Source organism: Terrapene carolina, unplaced genomic scaffold (assembly GCF_002925995.2).
Source record: "Terrapene carolina triunguis isolate 2854851 unplaced genomic scaffold, T_m_triunguis-2.0 Scaffold88, whole genome shotgun sequence".
NCBI classification, from domain to species: domain Eukaryota; kingdom Metazoa; phylum Chordata; order Testudines; family Emydidae; genus Terrapene; species Terrapene triunguis.
The window spans coordinates 5,319,719-5,337,717 of NW_020664439.1; the positions used below are offsets into that span (position 1 = coordinate 5,319,719).

The window sequence follows — 17,999 nt, forward strand, 5'->3', positions numbered from 1 at the left end:
GTTGCAGTGAGATAAGGGGTAGGGCCTGAGACAGACTTGGAGGGTGAAGAGGTTGTTGGGGGGCTTGGACAACACCAAAAGGGAGACAAAAAAGTGTCATATTGTGTTAACCCTCATAAAGAACTGGAGTATTCTCCAGTAACGGTCCAGAACCCATCAGTGTGAAGTAGTGCTGCAGCAGGTTTGCAGGATATAGTAGAATTTCTTATAAAGGCCAGTGCCAGGACTGATACTGTCAGTTAAACATTCTAATTCGGAACTGAGGGTACTACAGTGTTATCAATTCTCAGGATTTTACCACGAGTCTCAGGATATTTGGTGTTTTACTTAAAGCCCCAGCGGATGTAGTCAGGTGACTACATCCAAACCTCGATTTTCAACTTTCATTAAAAAAAAAGTGTCTTGCCCTTGAGGTTTCAGAGTAAAGCCTGAAAACTGACCCTGACAGATCAAAAAAAAAAGAAGAAGAATAAAAATAGGCCAGCATTTTTTTTTAAATGTTCTGATTTTGTAATGCTGGGGGTTTGCAATACTGGAATGCTGAAAACATTCATGGGCCATTCCACTCAGGCCATGGGGTTGGAGAGAAGAGAGAGAGGGACGAGAAGTAAAAATTGCCTTTTATTAAAATTAAATTACTTTTTGCTGTGTGGAGGTAGTTTCCTAACAAGCACACTTCTCCAGAGTACTGTAAATATCAGCTCCTATTATTCTAAAGGTAATTGGTTAATCTCAGTGCACAAAGCTTTATATTTGTGAGATTCATAGATTTTAAGGACAGAAGGGACCATTATGATCATCTAGACTGACCTGCTGAATAATGCAGCCCATTTATAGATCCATCTGCATTATGATTAGAATGTAGTCCCACTAAGGGTATAATACCATGAGCTTTCAGGCAGCACATGTTTGAAGCTCCTTGGGGCAGGGTCTGTCTTTTTGTTCTGTATTCATACAGCGCCCAGCACAATGGGGTCCTGGTCCATAGCTGGGGCTCCTAGATGCGACCATGATACAAATAAACATGAAGCCAAAGATCTCTAATGGGTGTGACAAATTAAAGAAGCATGTAGCGCTTTGATCATGTGTGCTGAATTGTATCCTCCTGGCAGCAATGACTGAAACAATGTGTTTCCATTAGTCCATGTGCTGAAGGTGCTTTTTCACTAACCTGAAAAAGGCTGGCGGCTTCTAAGACTTTCTGTACGTTTTGCTTTGTGATCAGCACCTGGCTTGTGTAAGTGTAGTCCAACAGCATCTGCATGGTTTTTGCGTCAACTCCTTGAATTATGATTTTTTCTTCATACTTCTCTTTTAAATCATTGCAGAACATGGCCCTGAAACAAGAGCTGTTCATTGGTTACCCAAGAAGGACTACACATTCTGAAAAAATATAGCTACCAGGTTTGAACCTACCAGTATCAATATGTTCTATCAATGCAGGATCCTTCTGATTGCTTTGTATTTACACAATTAATATTGTAGCAAAACTACAAAGAAAATTCTTTGTCAATTACTTTCACACCATTGTAGTGCTAGATTTTAAAATATATATTTGCATGGTTATTATACAATGGAGCCCAGTTCAGAGAATATCTGATGATAAAAGTATAGAGCTGCTAAAGGGTCACACTGTCTATTCTGTAAAATGTAAAACATACAGTCTGCAGAAATAGACTGAAGTTTTTTAAATAGACACTTGATTCAGGACTAAATTTCTTAAAATAATGGCCTGCCAGTGCATCAGAAGGTGAAATGAAATTGACAGAATAGATCTGTTAAATCATAATGGTAATAATGATGATAATACTTTATCTACATTTACCAAAACACTTCACAAACATCAAGGGCTAAATTGTGCCTGGTCCAGGAGGAGAGGACACAAGGAACTTCATCATCTTCCATCCCTGGGAGAGGGACAGGCATCGAGTTACAGGGCTGGGGGTTGGAGGTGGGCCCATGGAACTAAGGAGACAGGTTTGTCATTGGGCCAGTGAACTGGCCTCTGCACTAGAGGTGAGGAGTCAGTGGGCAGCAGGTGTCAGGTGGGAGCCCCATTGATAGCTGCTGTAATCAGCCTCACTCTCCAGCACTAAACCCCAGTCTCATTCACAACCTTTTCCTCACTCTAACTTCCCATCATATAGTTCCAAACACATATACTGTTACCCCTCAGGAGGCAAATCCCAATCATGGAGTTTGTTGTGGAGTTGAGAAGTCTGTGTGTTTGGATATAAGGGTATGTGGATGGTAATGACTCTGAATTGTGGTTGGCTTCGCTGTTGTTATTGCCTTAAATGGCAATTTCCTTAGGTCACTGATGTTGTGTTTGAAGAGAAAGACACTTGCACAATCTTAATCCTAACAGAGTATTTTGTGAGGGATATAAGCCACAGAATTACCTAAGAGCCATCTAGATGCACTTTGCTTCCTCATTGCTGTTTGATGATCATGCACATTTATCTTCCTTTAATCTTTTAATCCATCTTTTATTTTTGAGCCTCTCTTCCAGCAGTTTTCTTCTGTAAGGTGAATTTACTACTGGTGAATGGTTTCTCACTCCCATGTAATTCTGGTTATGGACTTTAAATACTTGCTGATTATCCTGATCTTGGTCATTGAGTTCAGATATCACTTAGAGGCCATGTGCCAGATTCCAAAGAAGTTGCAATCACAACAGTAAGATTAGAAGTACCTGAGCCTGCTTTTGACTAGAGCCAGAGGAAAACATGTGTGAGTCTCAAATGTAATTCTATCTGCTGTTAACCCTGAATGCCAAATCTTTCTAGATTAGTGAGGACTACATATAGTGCAATGTTAGGAGGACAGTGTGTCATGAGAAGTGAATAATTGTCTTGAGGGCCAAAGTCTTCACGGCCTGAAAAGGTGTGTGTTTCTGGGGGCATAACGAACATAGATTAGCTATCGCTCTGTAAAACCCTAGTGGACACAAGGTGCTGTAGTTTTTACCTCAAAATACCTAGGTGAGGTGAGCCACAGGCAGGGCCTATGCTGTTGACCCCTCCTAGCTACACTGCAGTAAAAGCGACCTGCACCTTGTCTCCACTGGGATTTTACAGCAAGGTAGCCAACCCACATTAGTTATCCTGCTGTGTATGGTAGGGAAGACACAGCCTTTGAGCAGAAGGCTTGGGCAGATATGATATTTTAAGGAATGGCCACATTCTCATTTTCACTGCACTGACATCACAGCTATTTAGCATTTTTCTGTTCACTGATTTCTACTATGGTCCAATCTTTCTCCCAGTAAAGTCAATGGCAAAACAGCCATTAAAGTCAACAGGAGCAGGAATTAGGCCCTCATTACATCTGTATTTTTCACTCTGTCTTGCTATAGTGGGGTGCTGCACTCTGATGAGACTAAATCTGGGGTGTTGCAAGCAGGCAGGCATTTGAGAACAAAAGCACCCGGCACACACTACAGAGAGAGGAGTTCTGTACAAAAAGGTAAAAAATTAAGGGGCACATACTGCAAGTGTGGGTGGTGGAAATGCTTCTCATGTGAGTGAGAAACTGTCTGTTGTCCTAGGATGCAGCTGTTCTGTGCCCTCACTCCTTTATCTCATAGATCTGTGACTGCGGTCTTGTGGTAAGTGGGCACTGACAGTCAGGGGAGGCACAGCTCTGATCTCACGTACATCATCATCATGAAACTGGAGTAACTCAGTGGAGTTACAGTGGCTTTCCACTCCCATAGGTGAGTTCAGGACCTTGCTTTTGGATTCTTGCCCCAGCTGTGACACTGACTCACTGATCTTGGACAAGTTGCTGAACCTTTCTGTACCTGTCCTCTAATCTTTTAAAATGCGGGTGGTAATACTTCCCTCATCTGCCTCATGAGGGAGGTGGGCAGGAGACTTGTTCACTGTTTGTGATGTGTGCTGAGACCCTGAACTGAAAGGCACTGGGCAACACCACATCACTCTTCCCTGAAAGTTATGAGGGGAGTGGGGGGGAAGGGATGTAACAAAAAGGAGTGCTGGCCTTTCCTACAGCACCCCTACTGTGGCCAGTCTCTCCCCACTTGACTGACAGATGGAGAGATATATCCCCAGTCAACTCTGCCTCCCCCACACTTGCAGGGTCCATTGTACCCCCAGGGCAGTAACTTCCACTGGGCCTGGGTAGGGATGAGGAGAAGAAGTTCAGGATCTGTAGATAGTGTGAGCTTCCTGTCTGCTTTGGAGGTTCCAACTGCAGAGCTCCTGCTCCTCACCCCCTTCCATGCCATTGTCTTCAGGCTCTTTGGGATGGGTCAGGCTGGTGCAGAACTCCCCTTTGTGGGACTGAAGGGCTAACATATACCTCAGGATTTTCCTCATAATTACGTGGGGGGATGATTGTAGGTATTTATATATCTGTGTGCATGTATAGATACTGCAGATGTACACATGCAGGAGAAGCGGTGCTTTCATTGCTTGAGCACATGGTTTAAAGTCAGAATGCCTGGATTCTAATCCCCACCATGGCCCTGATTTTCTGTGTCCTTGGCCAAGTCACTTAGCCCAAAATGTTCAGAAGTGGCCACTAAGGAGGGATGCTTCTCTTTTCTGGTGCCCAACCCAGTGAGCCACCAGAGGCCTGACTTTCAGAGATGCTGAGCCCCTCTCGGAAATAAATGGAGCCTTAGGACTAGGGACATGCCATGACAGCTACAGTAAGGTGTGCAGCAACTGACTTGCATGCCTAAGGCTGTCCAAAATGGCATCCTCCATGCGGCGTGACCTCACACGAATACGGTGCATGCTAGGTCATGTGATGCAGAGGATCCCATTTTGTTCTACAAAATGGTGTCCTCTATGGGGGCCAGACAGAAGCATCCTGCAGGCCACCTGCGGGACAGTGCACTCCTGGTTGGGAATGCAGGGCATACTTGGCAGACATGGACGGCACGCCACTGCTTCGGACTCAGATTTTCAAAAATGGGTGTCTAAAGTAAGGCTTTCAAGTCCAAATTTAGATACCCAGGAAATGGGAGCTGCAGTGTGCCCAGCAATTTTGAATATCAAGCCCTTAGGTGTCTAAATTTGGACTTGCAAGTGTAAGATTAAGCACCCATGTTTGAAAACCTTGGCAAATTTTGGGCTCCCCCAACTACAGGGTGCTTCTGAAAATGTTGACCTTAACCTCTGTGGACCTGTTTCTTCACTGCCATGTGCAAATCAGGTGTAAAATGCTACTATTCTGATTTGGTGCCCTCTTTGCATCATTAACTTTGTGCAGCAGAAGTGAAGAATTAAGGCATGTTTCAGGATACAGGACTCCATCAGAAGCATTATGTTATGTATGCTCTTCAATAATAACTGAGGAAGGACTAAAGGTTGATACCTCTCCCTGGCCTCCGCTCAACCCCTGTTTAAAGTGTGAATTTACTATTAATTATTTATATTATGTTAGCACCCAAAATGTGCTAGGCCCTATACAGACCTAAAGACCCCAATTCAGCATGACAAATCAGTGAAATCCCAGCACAGGAATAATTCTGGAATCTATTTGCTCCCTGCAGACATGCAACATCCAATGAACGCTTGTGAGATACATCAACAAAGGCCTCATAGGCTTTTAGTTTCTTGGGGTATTTGTCATTGCTGTTAACATGACAGCACCCTGCCAGTATCCACTCTCTTTTTATTGGGTCATCTTTGTGACATGTCCCAAAGGGCTGAGGGGGCATCATAGACCCAAGGGGCATTTCATCCTCCCAAAGTCCTCTGCCAACAGCAGGTGACTGGCTGACAGCAATCAGCTGTTTGCTATGCTGACAGCCGCTCGTGTTGCACTGGGGCTCACTCTGGCTGGAGGGATCTGTAATCCCCCGATAACACATAATACTTTTTTAACAGTTAACCATTTTTTCAGTTACATTATTTTAATTCATATTTTAATTGTTTGTTTCTTTTCCCTTTTCCATATGGCACTACTTTGAGAAACACTGGGGCACTGCTTTTAGCTGCATGAGTTTCACATGTAAATATTATTTTGTATTATCTTTAGTATCAGATGCCTAAAATAGCACTTCTCTTGTGATCTCTGTGAGTAAAATTTACTAAGCCTCCATGAAACTGGCACTTCCTACTCATATCACAAATGATCGCAGATTTGTTTCCCTCCAGTTTCCATTGTAGTCAGTCAAGAGGCCATCTCAACAGTTTAAAAAAAAAAGTTCCCAGCCATGCAAATGTGAAGGTCTAAATGATGATGGAAAATGTGTGATAACCAATACTGTGTTTCTCCACAGGTCTCAAGTTTGTTCCTTCCAGTGAATAGCATAAAGTGGGCAGTTCACTGTGGTTTTAAAAGAACTAAAGGTGTAGTCTTTGGGTCTTTTAAAAATTCTTCCACATAGGGGGTTCCCATCTCTCAACTGATTTTACAGTAATCCTGGGAAAGACAGGAAATAGGACACACATCCTCTTTCTTTCTCAACGGGTTTATAGAATGTGTGCTCTACTTCATAGTAGTAGTGGAGAGGGGGGGGAAGACAACTTCCAGAAATGAAGTCACACTAAAATAAAACTACCCCATGATCGCAATGAATCTTCCTCTTTGCCTTATACACAGATGCATTCAATGAGGGGTAAGCACCAACAATGCTCAGAATATTTGGCTAAGATTTTATTCTTCCATCGCTTCACCCGCCAACTGTTTTCCTTCCGTTTGTCTGTCTCAAGTAGACGTGACAAATGTTGATACATAAAAATCCAGTGTTTGACACTGTTGCTTTCCTAATTTAAGGCTCCAACTATCAAAGGAGGTAAAGGAGTTAGGGGTCCAAAACCCACTGAAAGTCAGTAGGAGCTGGGCACCCAATGTTAGGCTCCTTAGAAATTCCCAGACTAAATGTACTGAGTGAAAAAGGCTTTTGTTTTTAAAACTGCCTTACCTGAAATAATTGCTTGCTGCAGCAAGGACCACACGGTGGCAAGAGAATTCCATGCTGTCCACACACAGGATGACGTCCGTGAGAGAGTTTTCCAGCCTGAGGTTCTCCAGGCCATTCTGAAGCACCATAGAGAGACCAGTGTCATCAAACTTAACCTTGTCACCGCTTGAGACTTCCACAAGTTCCCCCATCTTCCTGGAGCACTCATTGTCCAAAGAGACCAGAGGTTCTTCAGAACTTTTCTCCACCATGTCCCCCATGTTTAAACCAGCACTGTGTCATTCCGTTGGGGCTTCTCTCTAAAAGAGTTCCTAAGCTTCAGATGAGTTACACTGCCGAAGTTAAGCGGATTTCCTGTCCAGGGCTCTCCGCTTATCTACAGCTGTCACACACACATAACAGGAAGCCTTGCACTTTCTCATCCTGTTAACACAAACAAAGGCTGGTGGGGGGGGGGTCTGTGAATTTCAGGCAATATCAACATGCTTAGAAAAGACTTAAGATGCTTCTGAATGTGAGAAGATTACAGGTGATGGGGAAGACCTCTCTCCCATCCTGAAACTGTCCCTTTATTATTATTATCCGGATCTACTTATCCAAAATGAAAGGTGCACTTTATGGATACCAGGTCCCATCCACTGGCAGTGAGTGCTGCCAGTGTGAAACTTCTGTTGTCAGACATAAATTCTCACTTTTACAATTATACAATTTATCATTTTAAATGCTAATACCTGAGCTGCCATCTATAACGTGTTTACTTTATACTCACATATTAAAAAATACCAGCTGATGGGTACTGCTGCCCCTCGTTAGGTAATAGATGCTGTACATCAGCAATATTTCATTTTTAGTTTCTATGTGAAGAAGCATTTGAATAAACAAGAGATATATGGGGCTAGATCCTCAGTTGATGTAAATTGGCATAGCTCTCTCAAAGTCAATGGACAGTGTCAAAGAGCCCATATTTGATGATCTTTAAGGTAAATTGTGTCTTATCTCTTTTTTTCTCCCTTCAGCTATCTGAAAATGGGGGCTGAGGGAGAGGACGGCAGTTGTAGGGGTAAGGAACTCTCTGAGGGAGAGCTATGGTAGGTTATCTAAAATGGCTGCACTTAGGGTGGATTTTTAAACTATATCTAGAGTGTCTAAAGCAGTGGTCCCCACACTTTTCAGGGTCATGCCCCTTCTTACCCCTGTCCACGCCCCCCCTCCCGAACCAGGACTGGGAGCGGGGCTGCTGTTCCGTGGAGGTGAGGGGGGGGCATGGACAGGGGTAAGGAGGCTGAGGTTGGGGCCTCAGCTGGGAGTGGGTCTGGGCCTGGGAACAGAGCTGGGGCCGGGGCCAGGTGCGGGGCCGGGTGCAGGGCCATGGCCTCACCAGTCGGGGGCCGTGGCTGGGGGCAGGCTGGGCACAGGGCTGGGAGCCAGGGCCACAACTGAGGGCAGAGCCGGAGCAGAGCTGGGAGCAGAGTGGAGCTATGTGGTGCTCCCTCCCCAACCCCTGGATAGGTGCTTTTTTAAGCATTTTTATAAATCTAAATAAATCAATGGAACTGGGCTGACTGAAGAGCTGGCCCATAAAGCACAAGAAAATCTCAATAAAGAGTTACCCCGTGTTTTTTCACTTTGTAAATTCCTCAGTTTATATTTTGCTATTATGAAGCTGTGGGGCTGGACCATGGAATAGCTGATTAGTTTCTTTGTGATACAACCTTTAAATTGTTATTCAGCTGTCCTCCTTCACTGTAGACTCATACCCTTGGATAAGAGACACTTAACTCAAATCTCTGAATAATGATGATAAATCTACAAAAGGAAGTAAAGAAAAGAATTGGAACTTGAGATTTGTAGATTCTATTCCCAACCCTACCACTAATATGCCATTAGATCTTGAGCAAGTTAGTTAACCTGTCTGTGCCTCAGTTTCTCCACCTGTAACATGGGTATAATACCTAACTTTCGTGGCTATTAAGGCTTAATATTTTGTAAAGTACTTGGAGAGCTTATGCACACACATTGTTGTTTCACTGTGTTCCCTCATCTGCCTATACGCACCTATTGTCTCCTGGCTTATACCCAGATTGCAAGCTCCTTGGGGCAGGGACCATCTTTTGGTTCTGTGTTTGTACAGCAGTTAGCACAAGGGGGTCTTGGTCCATGACTGGGGCTCACACGTGCTACGGTAATACCAATAACTGTATATATAGATACACACACAGAGTGTTGTTATTTCACTATAAATAGTGCTATTGGTTTCAAATCATCATTCATTAAAGGACTGCCAAAAGAACTGTCCCTCAATCCCTCCAAAAGGAAGTATTCACACTACACTATCTTCTAGGTACATAGACACCCAAAGTATTTTTTCCTTTTCAGATTCACACAGGAGATAATACAGTGGCAGCTTTACTGGGGGTCCATAGGTACAATTGCACCCACAGAAATCAGTCCCGGTTTAACCAATGTGCAGAGGGTGCACTTCCATGGGGCTCCCATCCCAGGCTTGGCCCAGCTGCCCCTCCATCATGACGGAGGGCTGGCCGGGCCAAATTTGAGTGAGTGGTGTTTTGGCCCTGTGCACCAGACACAACACCTGGAGTGAGGAGCTGGGTCCAGCCCCACAGGACAGGAGGCACAGCTGTGGAGTGAGTGCAGGGCAGGTTCAGTCTCCAGCACCTCTCCTTCCCCAGGGCCTCCCCTCCCCACTGGGCTGGGATTAGGGATGCTGTGTCACAGCGTAGGCTACTGCTGCAGGTGGTTGGTTCCCCCTCGGCAAGGCAAGAAAGTGGAGACGTGCACCCACTGAATTGGGAGGCTAAATCTGCCCCTAGGATAATGCAGGAATGATAGATACTTGGATGCATTTTGAGCATGGAACTAGTTGAGCATTAAATCACTACATCCTAGAGTCCCCGTCTTAGTCAAGCTGTCAGGCAACTGATGGAACAGATTCATACATTCAGTGTGTCTTCTTGCTTTAGCATATCAGGGACACCAGAGGAGCCCAGAAGTCCAGCCAAGAGGGAACAAGAACCAAATAAGTAAAGTTGGCTGAATTTTTTCATTTACAGTATTTTTTGATGAAAAAAAGACTTTTTCCAAAACTGAAAACTTTTCTGAAAAGCTTTGTTGTTGGAGGGTGTTATTTTTTTAATTCTTTTGTCAAAACCAAAATATTTTAGAATTTGAAATTTTGAATTTTGAAATTTCTAATTTTTGAAATTGTAGTGTTTTGTTTTTTCACCTTCCTCCCCCTTGTTTCCTTTTTTTTTTTTCTTTATTCCTTTCTGTCACTGAATGCAATAGGATGAATGATGTCTAGGGGGTTTTCTACTTCCTTTTCTCTTTTGCCACAGTAGCTTTTCCAAAGTAGAGGAAGATTTGAAAAGTTACCCAGTACCAGAGTTAGTTTCCTTTTTCCAGATGCTCTTTTGAAGAGTCATCATTTAATACATTCTCTGATTCAGTAAATACACCAGAAGTTCACTAATTTCCCCTAGCAACAGGAGAGTCTCATTGAGAATTATTTTATTTTTAGTTACCAAGTAAGAGACAAATTCTCTTCCTGCCTCTGTAGTACCTGACAGCAACATGGGTGTGGCTTCCCCTCAGGAGAGGAGAGGATTATGGAGTGCACACCAGGAGCTGAACTGTATGCAACTCTGTGCCCCACAGGGCACAAGGGGTTTGGGGCAGGATAGGAGCAAGCTGAGGAAGAAAGGAGTCAGAAGACTCACTGCTACACAGTGCAGTGAGTACACTCTGAGCTCTTCACTTGTCCTTCTATCCAAAGTCTGTGCTAAGGTCAAAGATAGAGTTGGTTGGGAAAGGGAAAACTTTCCCTTTTTGACACTGAATACAATAAAGGGAGTGATATCCAGGGTTTTTTTGGTTGTTGTTTTTTTTCTTCCATTTTTCCTTCTGCTACTTAAGCTTTTCCAAAGTTGAGGAAGTGTCACAAACAGTAGCAAACTTAAAAATGAAAAACCCAACCCTCTACATAATTCATTGTATTGGTGCCAGGAAGGGAGAGAATTAAAATGGGAAACTTTTTTGAAATTTTTCAGGGGAAAAGTGTGTGGTTTTGAACCCTGCAAAATGGAAACTATTTCAAAAATGTTTGGATTTCCCCCCCCACACACACACACTTTTTTGTCCAGCTCTAAAGAGAAGGCCTGAAGATGCTTAGACATTAGAAATCCCTAATGGGAAGAACTTTAAGAATGGCATTTCTCTTTGGAGGCCTTCATGAACAAGAAGATGAAGACTGGTAAGAGTGATACATTGAGAAACCTATTTTGTTTGTAAGACTTCTGCTATTAAAAATCTGCTTTTTAAACATTCTGTGCTTTTAATTGAAACTGAACTGCATTGCTTTGATTGCCTGACCTGCACTCAGGGCCGGCTCCAGGCACCAGGCACCCAAGCTGGTGCTTGGGGCGGCACCTGGAGGGGGGCAGCGCGGCGCTCCGGCCACTGGGGAGAGCGGGGCCACAGCCGGGCTCGCCGCCCTCCCCCCGGCGCTCTGGCCGCCCTCCCCCCGGGCGCCGGGGGGGGGCGGGGGAGCGCGCCGCGGCCGCCGGGGCTCGCCACCCTGCCCCCGGCGCTCTGGCTGCCGGGGGGAGAGCCGAGCCCCCGCCGGGGCTCGCCGCCCTCCTCCCAGGGCTCCGGCGGCCCTCCCCCCCGACGCCCTCCCCCCCCGGCTCCGGCCGCCCTCCCCCCCCGGCTCCTGGGGCGGCAAAAAAGCCAGAGCCGGCCCTGCCTGCACTCTGTCCACCAATCCATCTCTGCCAGAGTTACCACTAAAATTCCAAACCTCTGAGCTTCTTTAAACAGACTCCAAGGAGATGTTTCATTCTTTCCTCTCCAATGTGGAATAGATTTCCCCCAAAATTACTGCTCTGAGATGCAGGACAGGCAATATTAGGCCTTAGACTTTGACAGGTTTAAGATCCAAGGACTAGGAACAGAGCGAAAGATTTTGAAAGCTAGCTGGAGGATTTAGCCACAAAATCCAATTGAAAGTAATGGGAGCTGGGTGGCTAAATCCTGTCATTGGCTTTGAAAAATCTCAAATAGGAACTTTATAGCTATGGGGAACTGGGAAATCCTCCATTTCAATGGGATATGACACTTGTTTCTAACCTTGATAAGCACATCTTGAATCTGTGACAATGTTATTTACAGAAATGGTGTTTTAGAGCATTTTTAGGTTTCCAAAATGCATTAGTTGTTTTTCTCTCTCCTTCCAACAAGGTCTGTAGAATTGGACCCATGGTATTAAAGGAGCCTGACTTTACAAATGGAAGGAAATGAACAATAGTGCTGAGACAGGGCTAAACTTTGGGTGGCCCTTGTGCAGGCTGCAAGAGTGGAGAGAAAGGAAGCCAGAAATCTCCCTCCTCTTCTCCCCTATCTGCTGCATTCATTGTCTGTCATTTCTGCATAATTCTACTCATTCTTTATTTGCTCCTTCGTGATCTCAGAGCAGAAATGCAGCTGTTGCTGTTGCTGTTGCTGCTTCTTGTGGCTGTGAATTCCTCTCCTCTTAGGCCCAATCCGTGTCACTAATATGCAGTATTGCCAGCTCCACGTGTTCAAAAATCATGAGTCAGTCCCATAAAAATCACGTTTAAAAATCATGATATTTTAACCATAATAAATGTTAGATTATTTTTATTTCTCTTTAGGATTCCCATTGTCATGCTTTTCTCTATACCATGAGGGCTAGAAACTTTATTTTCTTTTAAAATGAAAGCTGAGATTCTCATGTAAGCACCTGAGCCCAGGAGCTGGAGCTTTAAGAAAAACACCAAACATTGCAAGACTTGTAGTTAAATTGCCAGGATGAGCAACAGTGAATACGACCTTTGGGTTAGGGTCCCATTAACACTACAAAATGAAACCATGCCATAGCTATGTCAGTGGAGAACAGTGATGTTACTAGCTCACCAACCATTATGGGTGACACAGGGAAGGCCCTAGCAGCTTCGGCCATGTTGAATTGCACTAACATTGAATGGTATCTCCATACCATTCTTATCTCTGTCTGTGCCATTGCCAACACATGTGCTGTATCTTTAACTGTTACAAATCTTATCTTTTCTACCAAGCAGCTCTCCTCTTTTCCTCATCACAGTAAGAGTCTGCCTTTATAGAGGTGCTTAATAGTGCCAGAATCCCTTCGTCCATGAGGAAAGACTCACACCAAATTAAGTGATTGGTTGTTCATGCTTTGTCATTACTTGCATGGGCACTAGTATCATCAGGCAGTAACACAGAGCTGAGAGGCAAATGCTGTGTTTTCAGATGACTGTAGATTAACGGAACAAAATAATCAAAGAGCCATTTTTAAGATATCTGAAGCCATCCAGATATGTGGTTTTGCTTTGATCTCTTTAAAGCAGGCTGGTTATTAATGGTTTAACAGATCACCAGTAATTTCAATGAACGAGACCCTGTTATGAGATCCTAGACCACTACAGTGATATATTCCTTAATCCTGGCCCATTCTTTCTGTGCTTTCTTTCTAGTAATGGCTTCCAAAAAGAGCTGTCTCTTTTTGGCCTTCATAACTTGCTCTGGCTGCAGTCCTTCTTTTCTCATGAATTAACTAATTGCCATTTAAATGAACCTGTTAATTTGGTGGAAACTGAGATGATCCAGTCAGTACTGGAGAGCTGCTGAGTTCCTTGCCTGTGTTTTCGATAGGTTTGACCCAACATTCACTAACTGAAAATAGGAAGTCTCCATTTTAACCAGGGGGAAACTGATGGGATTTTTGTAAGGGAATTGTTTTTAAAATTACACCTGAAACTTGTGGACCCAGCTTTATACAAACTACTAGTAAATTGGCTTGTCTGAGTCATCTTGGTGTCCTTTCATAGTTTACTCTTTCTAACCTGGAGTCACTGTCCATTTTATGACCCGATTCTTGAACCTTGTATTGAGATAGTATCTGCACCATTCCTCTGGTCATTGTCTGAAGTTGTCAGGCAATTGTGCTTTTGTTGGTGTGGGCCCTAACTCGCTCTGCCCCAAATTGTACCTCATTTTGGCCCCTCCTCCTCACTTTTGAAAAGCGCACAACTTTTTTTTTAAAGTATAAGTTAGCATTGCCAGCCCTACCTATATTCCCTTTCCTTCCCATCTGTTTGTTTATGCTTGTATTTTAAGAGGTTCTTATTGCACAGTGTTTGTTTTATTCAGTTGTATGGCACTCAGAGCACTTTGGGTGGGGAGAAATGCTGCTATAGAAATAAAATATATTGTTTTCACATTTAAAGAAGCAGAATAGTATTATTAATTGCTTTACTTGTAGCACGGTAGCTCCCAGAAGCCACATTCAGAACCAGGACCATTGTGCTGAGTTCTGTACAGTCAAAGTCTTTTACTCTGTGTTTGAAGAGTTTACCATCTAAGAGAAGATGCAACAAGTGGGTGGAAAGAACAGGGGTATGCAGAGGTAGATCAGGGAAACAGTAATAAGAAACGTGGGCCAAATATATGATAGCAAATGTCCCTACCTACCAGCCTTCCCCACAGAGTGGTCTGTCCCTTCTCCTGGGAGGAGGAGGTTCTTTTCTCTATTCCTTTGACTTGCTACAGATTCTTGAGGAGGAGACATAGATTCTCCCCTTCCCTAGGTCTTTTAGGGCACTGGGTCTTTAAAAGAGAAGGAGCAGCACTGCAGTCCCCATCCCCTGTGATATGAGAGGCTAATTGTGTGGGCCTTCTACTTGCAAACAGGAAGAGAAATGAGACCCTTAAAGTGAGGGCCACTTTTAAAAAAAGAGTGCAGCCATCTTTTGTTTTAAACTAGTCCTCAACATAAAGGTGGCTCTTCAAACAATTTCTGCATTATGTGAGTCACAAACAGGCTCTCTCTTTAACATCAAGCTCCCTCCTGCTTTCATTTATTTAAATACATAAATAACAAGCTGTCTCGGACACTTGTAGGGTTGCCAGCTCTCCAGGATTGTCTTGAAGGGTCCAGGAATTAAAGATTAATCTTTAATTAAAGATTATGTTATGTGATGAAACCTCCAGGAATACATCCAACTAAAACTGGCAGCCCTAGATGCTGGTCTAGTGCTTGCTGCCATGGCATCTATTTGGATTTGAAAGCAGCTGTTTCTCTCTCAGTTGCTGGAGCATGGCCACTTATGTGTGAATAGTTCTTCCTCCAAATAAATGACACCTCTGATCTCTATAAGTGGACAGGAAGAGTTCATAGAATCATAGAATATCAGGGTTGGAAGGGACCTCAGGAGGTCATCTAGTCCAACCCCCTGCTCAAAGCAGGACCAATCCCCAACTAAATCATCCCAGCCAGGGCTTTGTCAAGCCTGACCTTAAAAACCTCAAAAAAAAGCTCACACTCAGAAAAAAGAGGACTGTTGTCCTCAAGAATGGTTTGATTTTGTATTCCTTGTGCACCTCAAACTTTCATTGAAGTCTGGTTCTGGCCCCAAGAGTGAAATATCAGAAAGACAGCTCCAATAAGGAAAGTAAGTACAGCTTTGCCACCTGTTTAGTGACTGAGTTGACCACGTTCACCAGAACAGGGATTGCAGCTCTTCGGATGTAGGGTGACCATATTTCCCTATGCTGAATACAGGACACCTGGTAAAATTATTCGTATTCATGCAAGTTCAACAGCAATCAATCAGAACTATGTACTACAAACGTTCAAATTAACATCAAGTTGGCTGAGCCCCCGTTAAAAATAAATACGGCGTAGTTGGATTTTTTTAATTTACCTTCTTATCTTTAAGGCTTTAGATTTTACACAGGGTATGGGTAACACACACAACCCCCACCCCCACCCAGCGCTCTCCGCCCTCCATGCCTGGCTGGGCCCTTGGGACAGACCCACCTCTCCTGGTACCTGGCACCACGTCTTCCTGAGACAACACGTTGAGGGGAGCATGTAGGATCACATGTCCCCCTCCTCAGATTTCTGCCAGGGTTCACACCAGAATGTGGCCAGCAGCAGCCTTTCGTCACTGTGTAGGAGAGGAGGGATGGGAGCTGCTTCCAGCAGCAGGGGAGGAGGAGGGGGAAGGGATGACCTGGCCCATGTCTTTGCAGAGCTCATCTCTTCCCCCACTCCCCCCTGTCCCCTGTGGCTGGAAGCAGCTTGTCCCTTCCTGCCCACACATGTTGAAAGGCAGCTAACACCTCCAGGCTGCTGCTGACCACCGACATAACCCAGTCGCCTCTTGTCTCCCGGCTATATCGCAGGCAGGAAGGGGTGAAGCCCTATGGATGCATTGTGCACCAGGGCCCAGGGAACCTGACTGCAGGGGCTTCAGCAAACTTGGCCAGAGACGTGGCTCAGCTTCTCCTCTCCCCCTCCCCCCCGCTGCCCCCCGCCGCCACTCCAGAGCTTAGCTGAGGGGCAGAGAGGCTGCCCTGTCCTGTGCCCACGCTGTGCGGGGCTTTGGTACATGCGGGGCTCGGCTTCTCTTGGTCAGCGCCCCAGCCCACAGTGTCTTGGGCTTTCCCAGGGTGCCTACCCAGCCAGAGGCAGTGGGGGAAGGAAGGAGGCTGCCGGCCAGGTTGTTGGTGAGCTGAGAACTCCGACCAGGGGCTGGTTCTCTGCACAGTGCTGGGAGCGAGGCACGCCCTGCCAGGGGGGGGATATGTAGGAGCAGTGGGGTTGGGGAGGCGAAGGAGCAAAGCAGGGAGAGGACAGTGAGAGGGGGAACACGTAAAGGGCTGATGGGTGGGCAGCAGAGGTGAAATGTAACTGGCTGCTGCCTGGCGCCTGCCCGCACTCACCAGTCACCGCAGCTCACAGCGCGCAGCCAGTATCATCCAGAAACGGGATGGGGGGCAGGGTCCTGCTGGCTGAGTGCTGACACGCAGCGGGGGCTGAGCTGACGGACCAGCACGGGGAGCGGCTGGCCGTGTGCGCTGCATCTTCGCCCCACCATCAGCCTTCTACACCCACCCCCTTCATCGGCCACTGGACACCCTCACTCACTGCTGGTGGTAGGACGGCTGGCAAGCAGGGATCCGGCCAGCAGCAGTACCCACCAGTACTGATGGCAGGGGGAGACAGAAAGTACGGGACAATTTGCCTGTTTTTAAAAAAAAGTCAGGATTCCTTCAGGAGGGCTTGAATACAGGACTGTCCCTTTAAAAACAGGATGTCTGGTCACCCTATTCATATGAATAAAAGACGGTATGTGTAAAAAGCTGTAAATGGAGGTGCTTGCAGTTTGTGATGAAATATATGAAGGTTTGACATTTCAAGAGGGAGTGTGATGTAAATCAGGGGAAGGGATGCTGATACAACTGAACCCCAAACCACAGGAAACGCACCCGGTTTCAGATTTCATGGCAGAGCTGCAGATCAATCTTGTGCTGAGTTTTAAGTTTAATTACTGTTTGTAAACCTCAGCCAGTTCTGAGCAAACTTACCTGTGTGCCACTCTACCTTGTAGCAGCACCCTGGAACCCTTATATTCACCCTGCCATATAATTATGATATGTTTCATACAAAGCATGCCATGTAAGATATCATATGGAAGGTCATGATCTGCTGACACCCATTGTTCTGTCAAAATATGTATATCGTTAGTGTGTATGAAGTTATGAGATTTTGCTGTATGGTTGTTACTAAAATATGTTGTAAGTTTGAGAGCCTCCACTGCTAGGTGGTGATCCACTCCCAGGAAGATGCTAAGTGACCATTAATCAACAGGAGAGTTATAAACAAGGGATTTAAAATACTGTAATAGGGCTGCCCAAGCATCACACAATGGAGGATTGCTCAACCCTGTGACTCAGCAAAGCTGGGTGACCATATTTCCCTATGCTGAATACAGGACACCTTGCAAAATTGCTCGTATTTAACAGCAATCAATCAGAACAATGTAGTACCCCCCCCCTCGCAACATGCTATTAAAACTCCAGAGCCCAGAAGGGAAAGGGGGGCCTCAGGGGCCCGGGGTGGCAGCCTTAGGCATAGATGTAGTATGACTTCTATTTTGGGGGGCCAGGGGCCAGCAGGGCTCAAGCCAGCTCCACATGGCAGATCCGGTGAGGGAGTGCCACCTTCACCCCCTGACTCACCTCAGGAGGC

The 17,999-nt window shown here is 45.3% G+C and overlaps 1 protein-coding gene across 1 annotated transcript in view; it reads right to left on the bottom strand.

Moving 5' to 3' along the window:
- KLHL6 (kelch like family member 6) overlaps positions 1–7,178 on the bottom strand; it is a 29,624-nt gene extending 22,446 nt beyond the window's left edge. The window contains exons 1-2 of the mRNA XM_024216839.1: positions 6,905–7,178; positions 1,172–1,337 (exon numbers count right to left, since the gene is read on the bottom strand). Of these exons, the coding sequence (XP_024072607.1) occupies positions 1,172–1,337; positions 6,905–7,164 (426 nt within the window). The 5' untranslated portion in view covers positions 7,165–7,178. The remainder of the gene's footprint in view (positions 1–1,171; positions 1,338–6,904) is intronic.
- Positions 7,179–17,999: the final 10,821 nt, after the last annotated feature.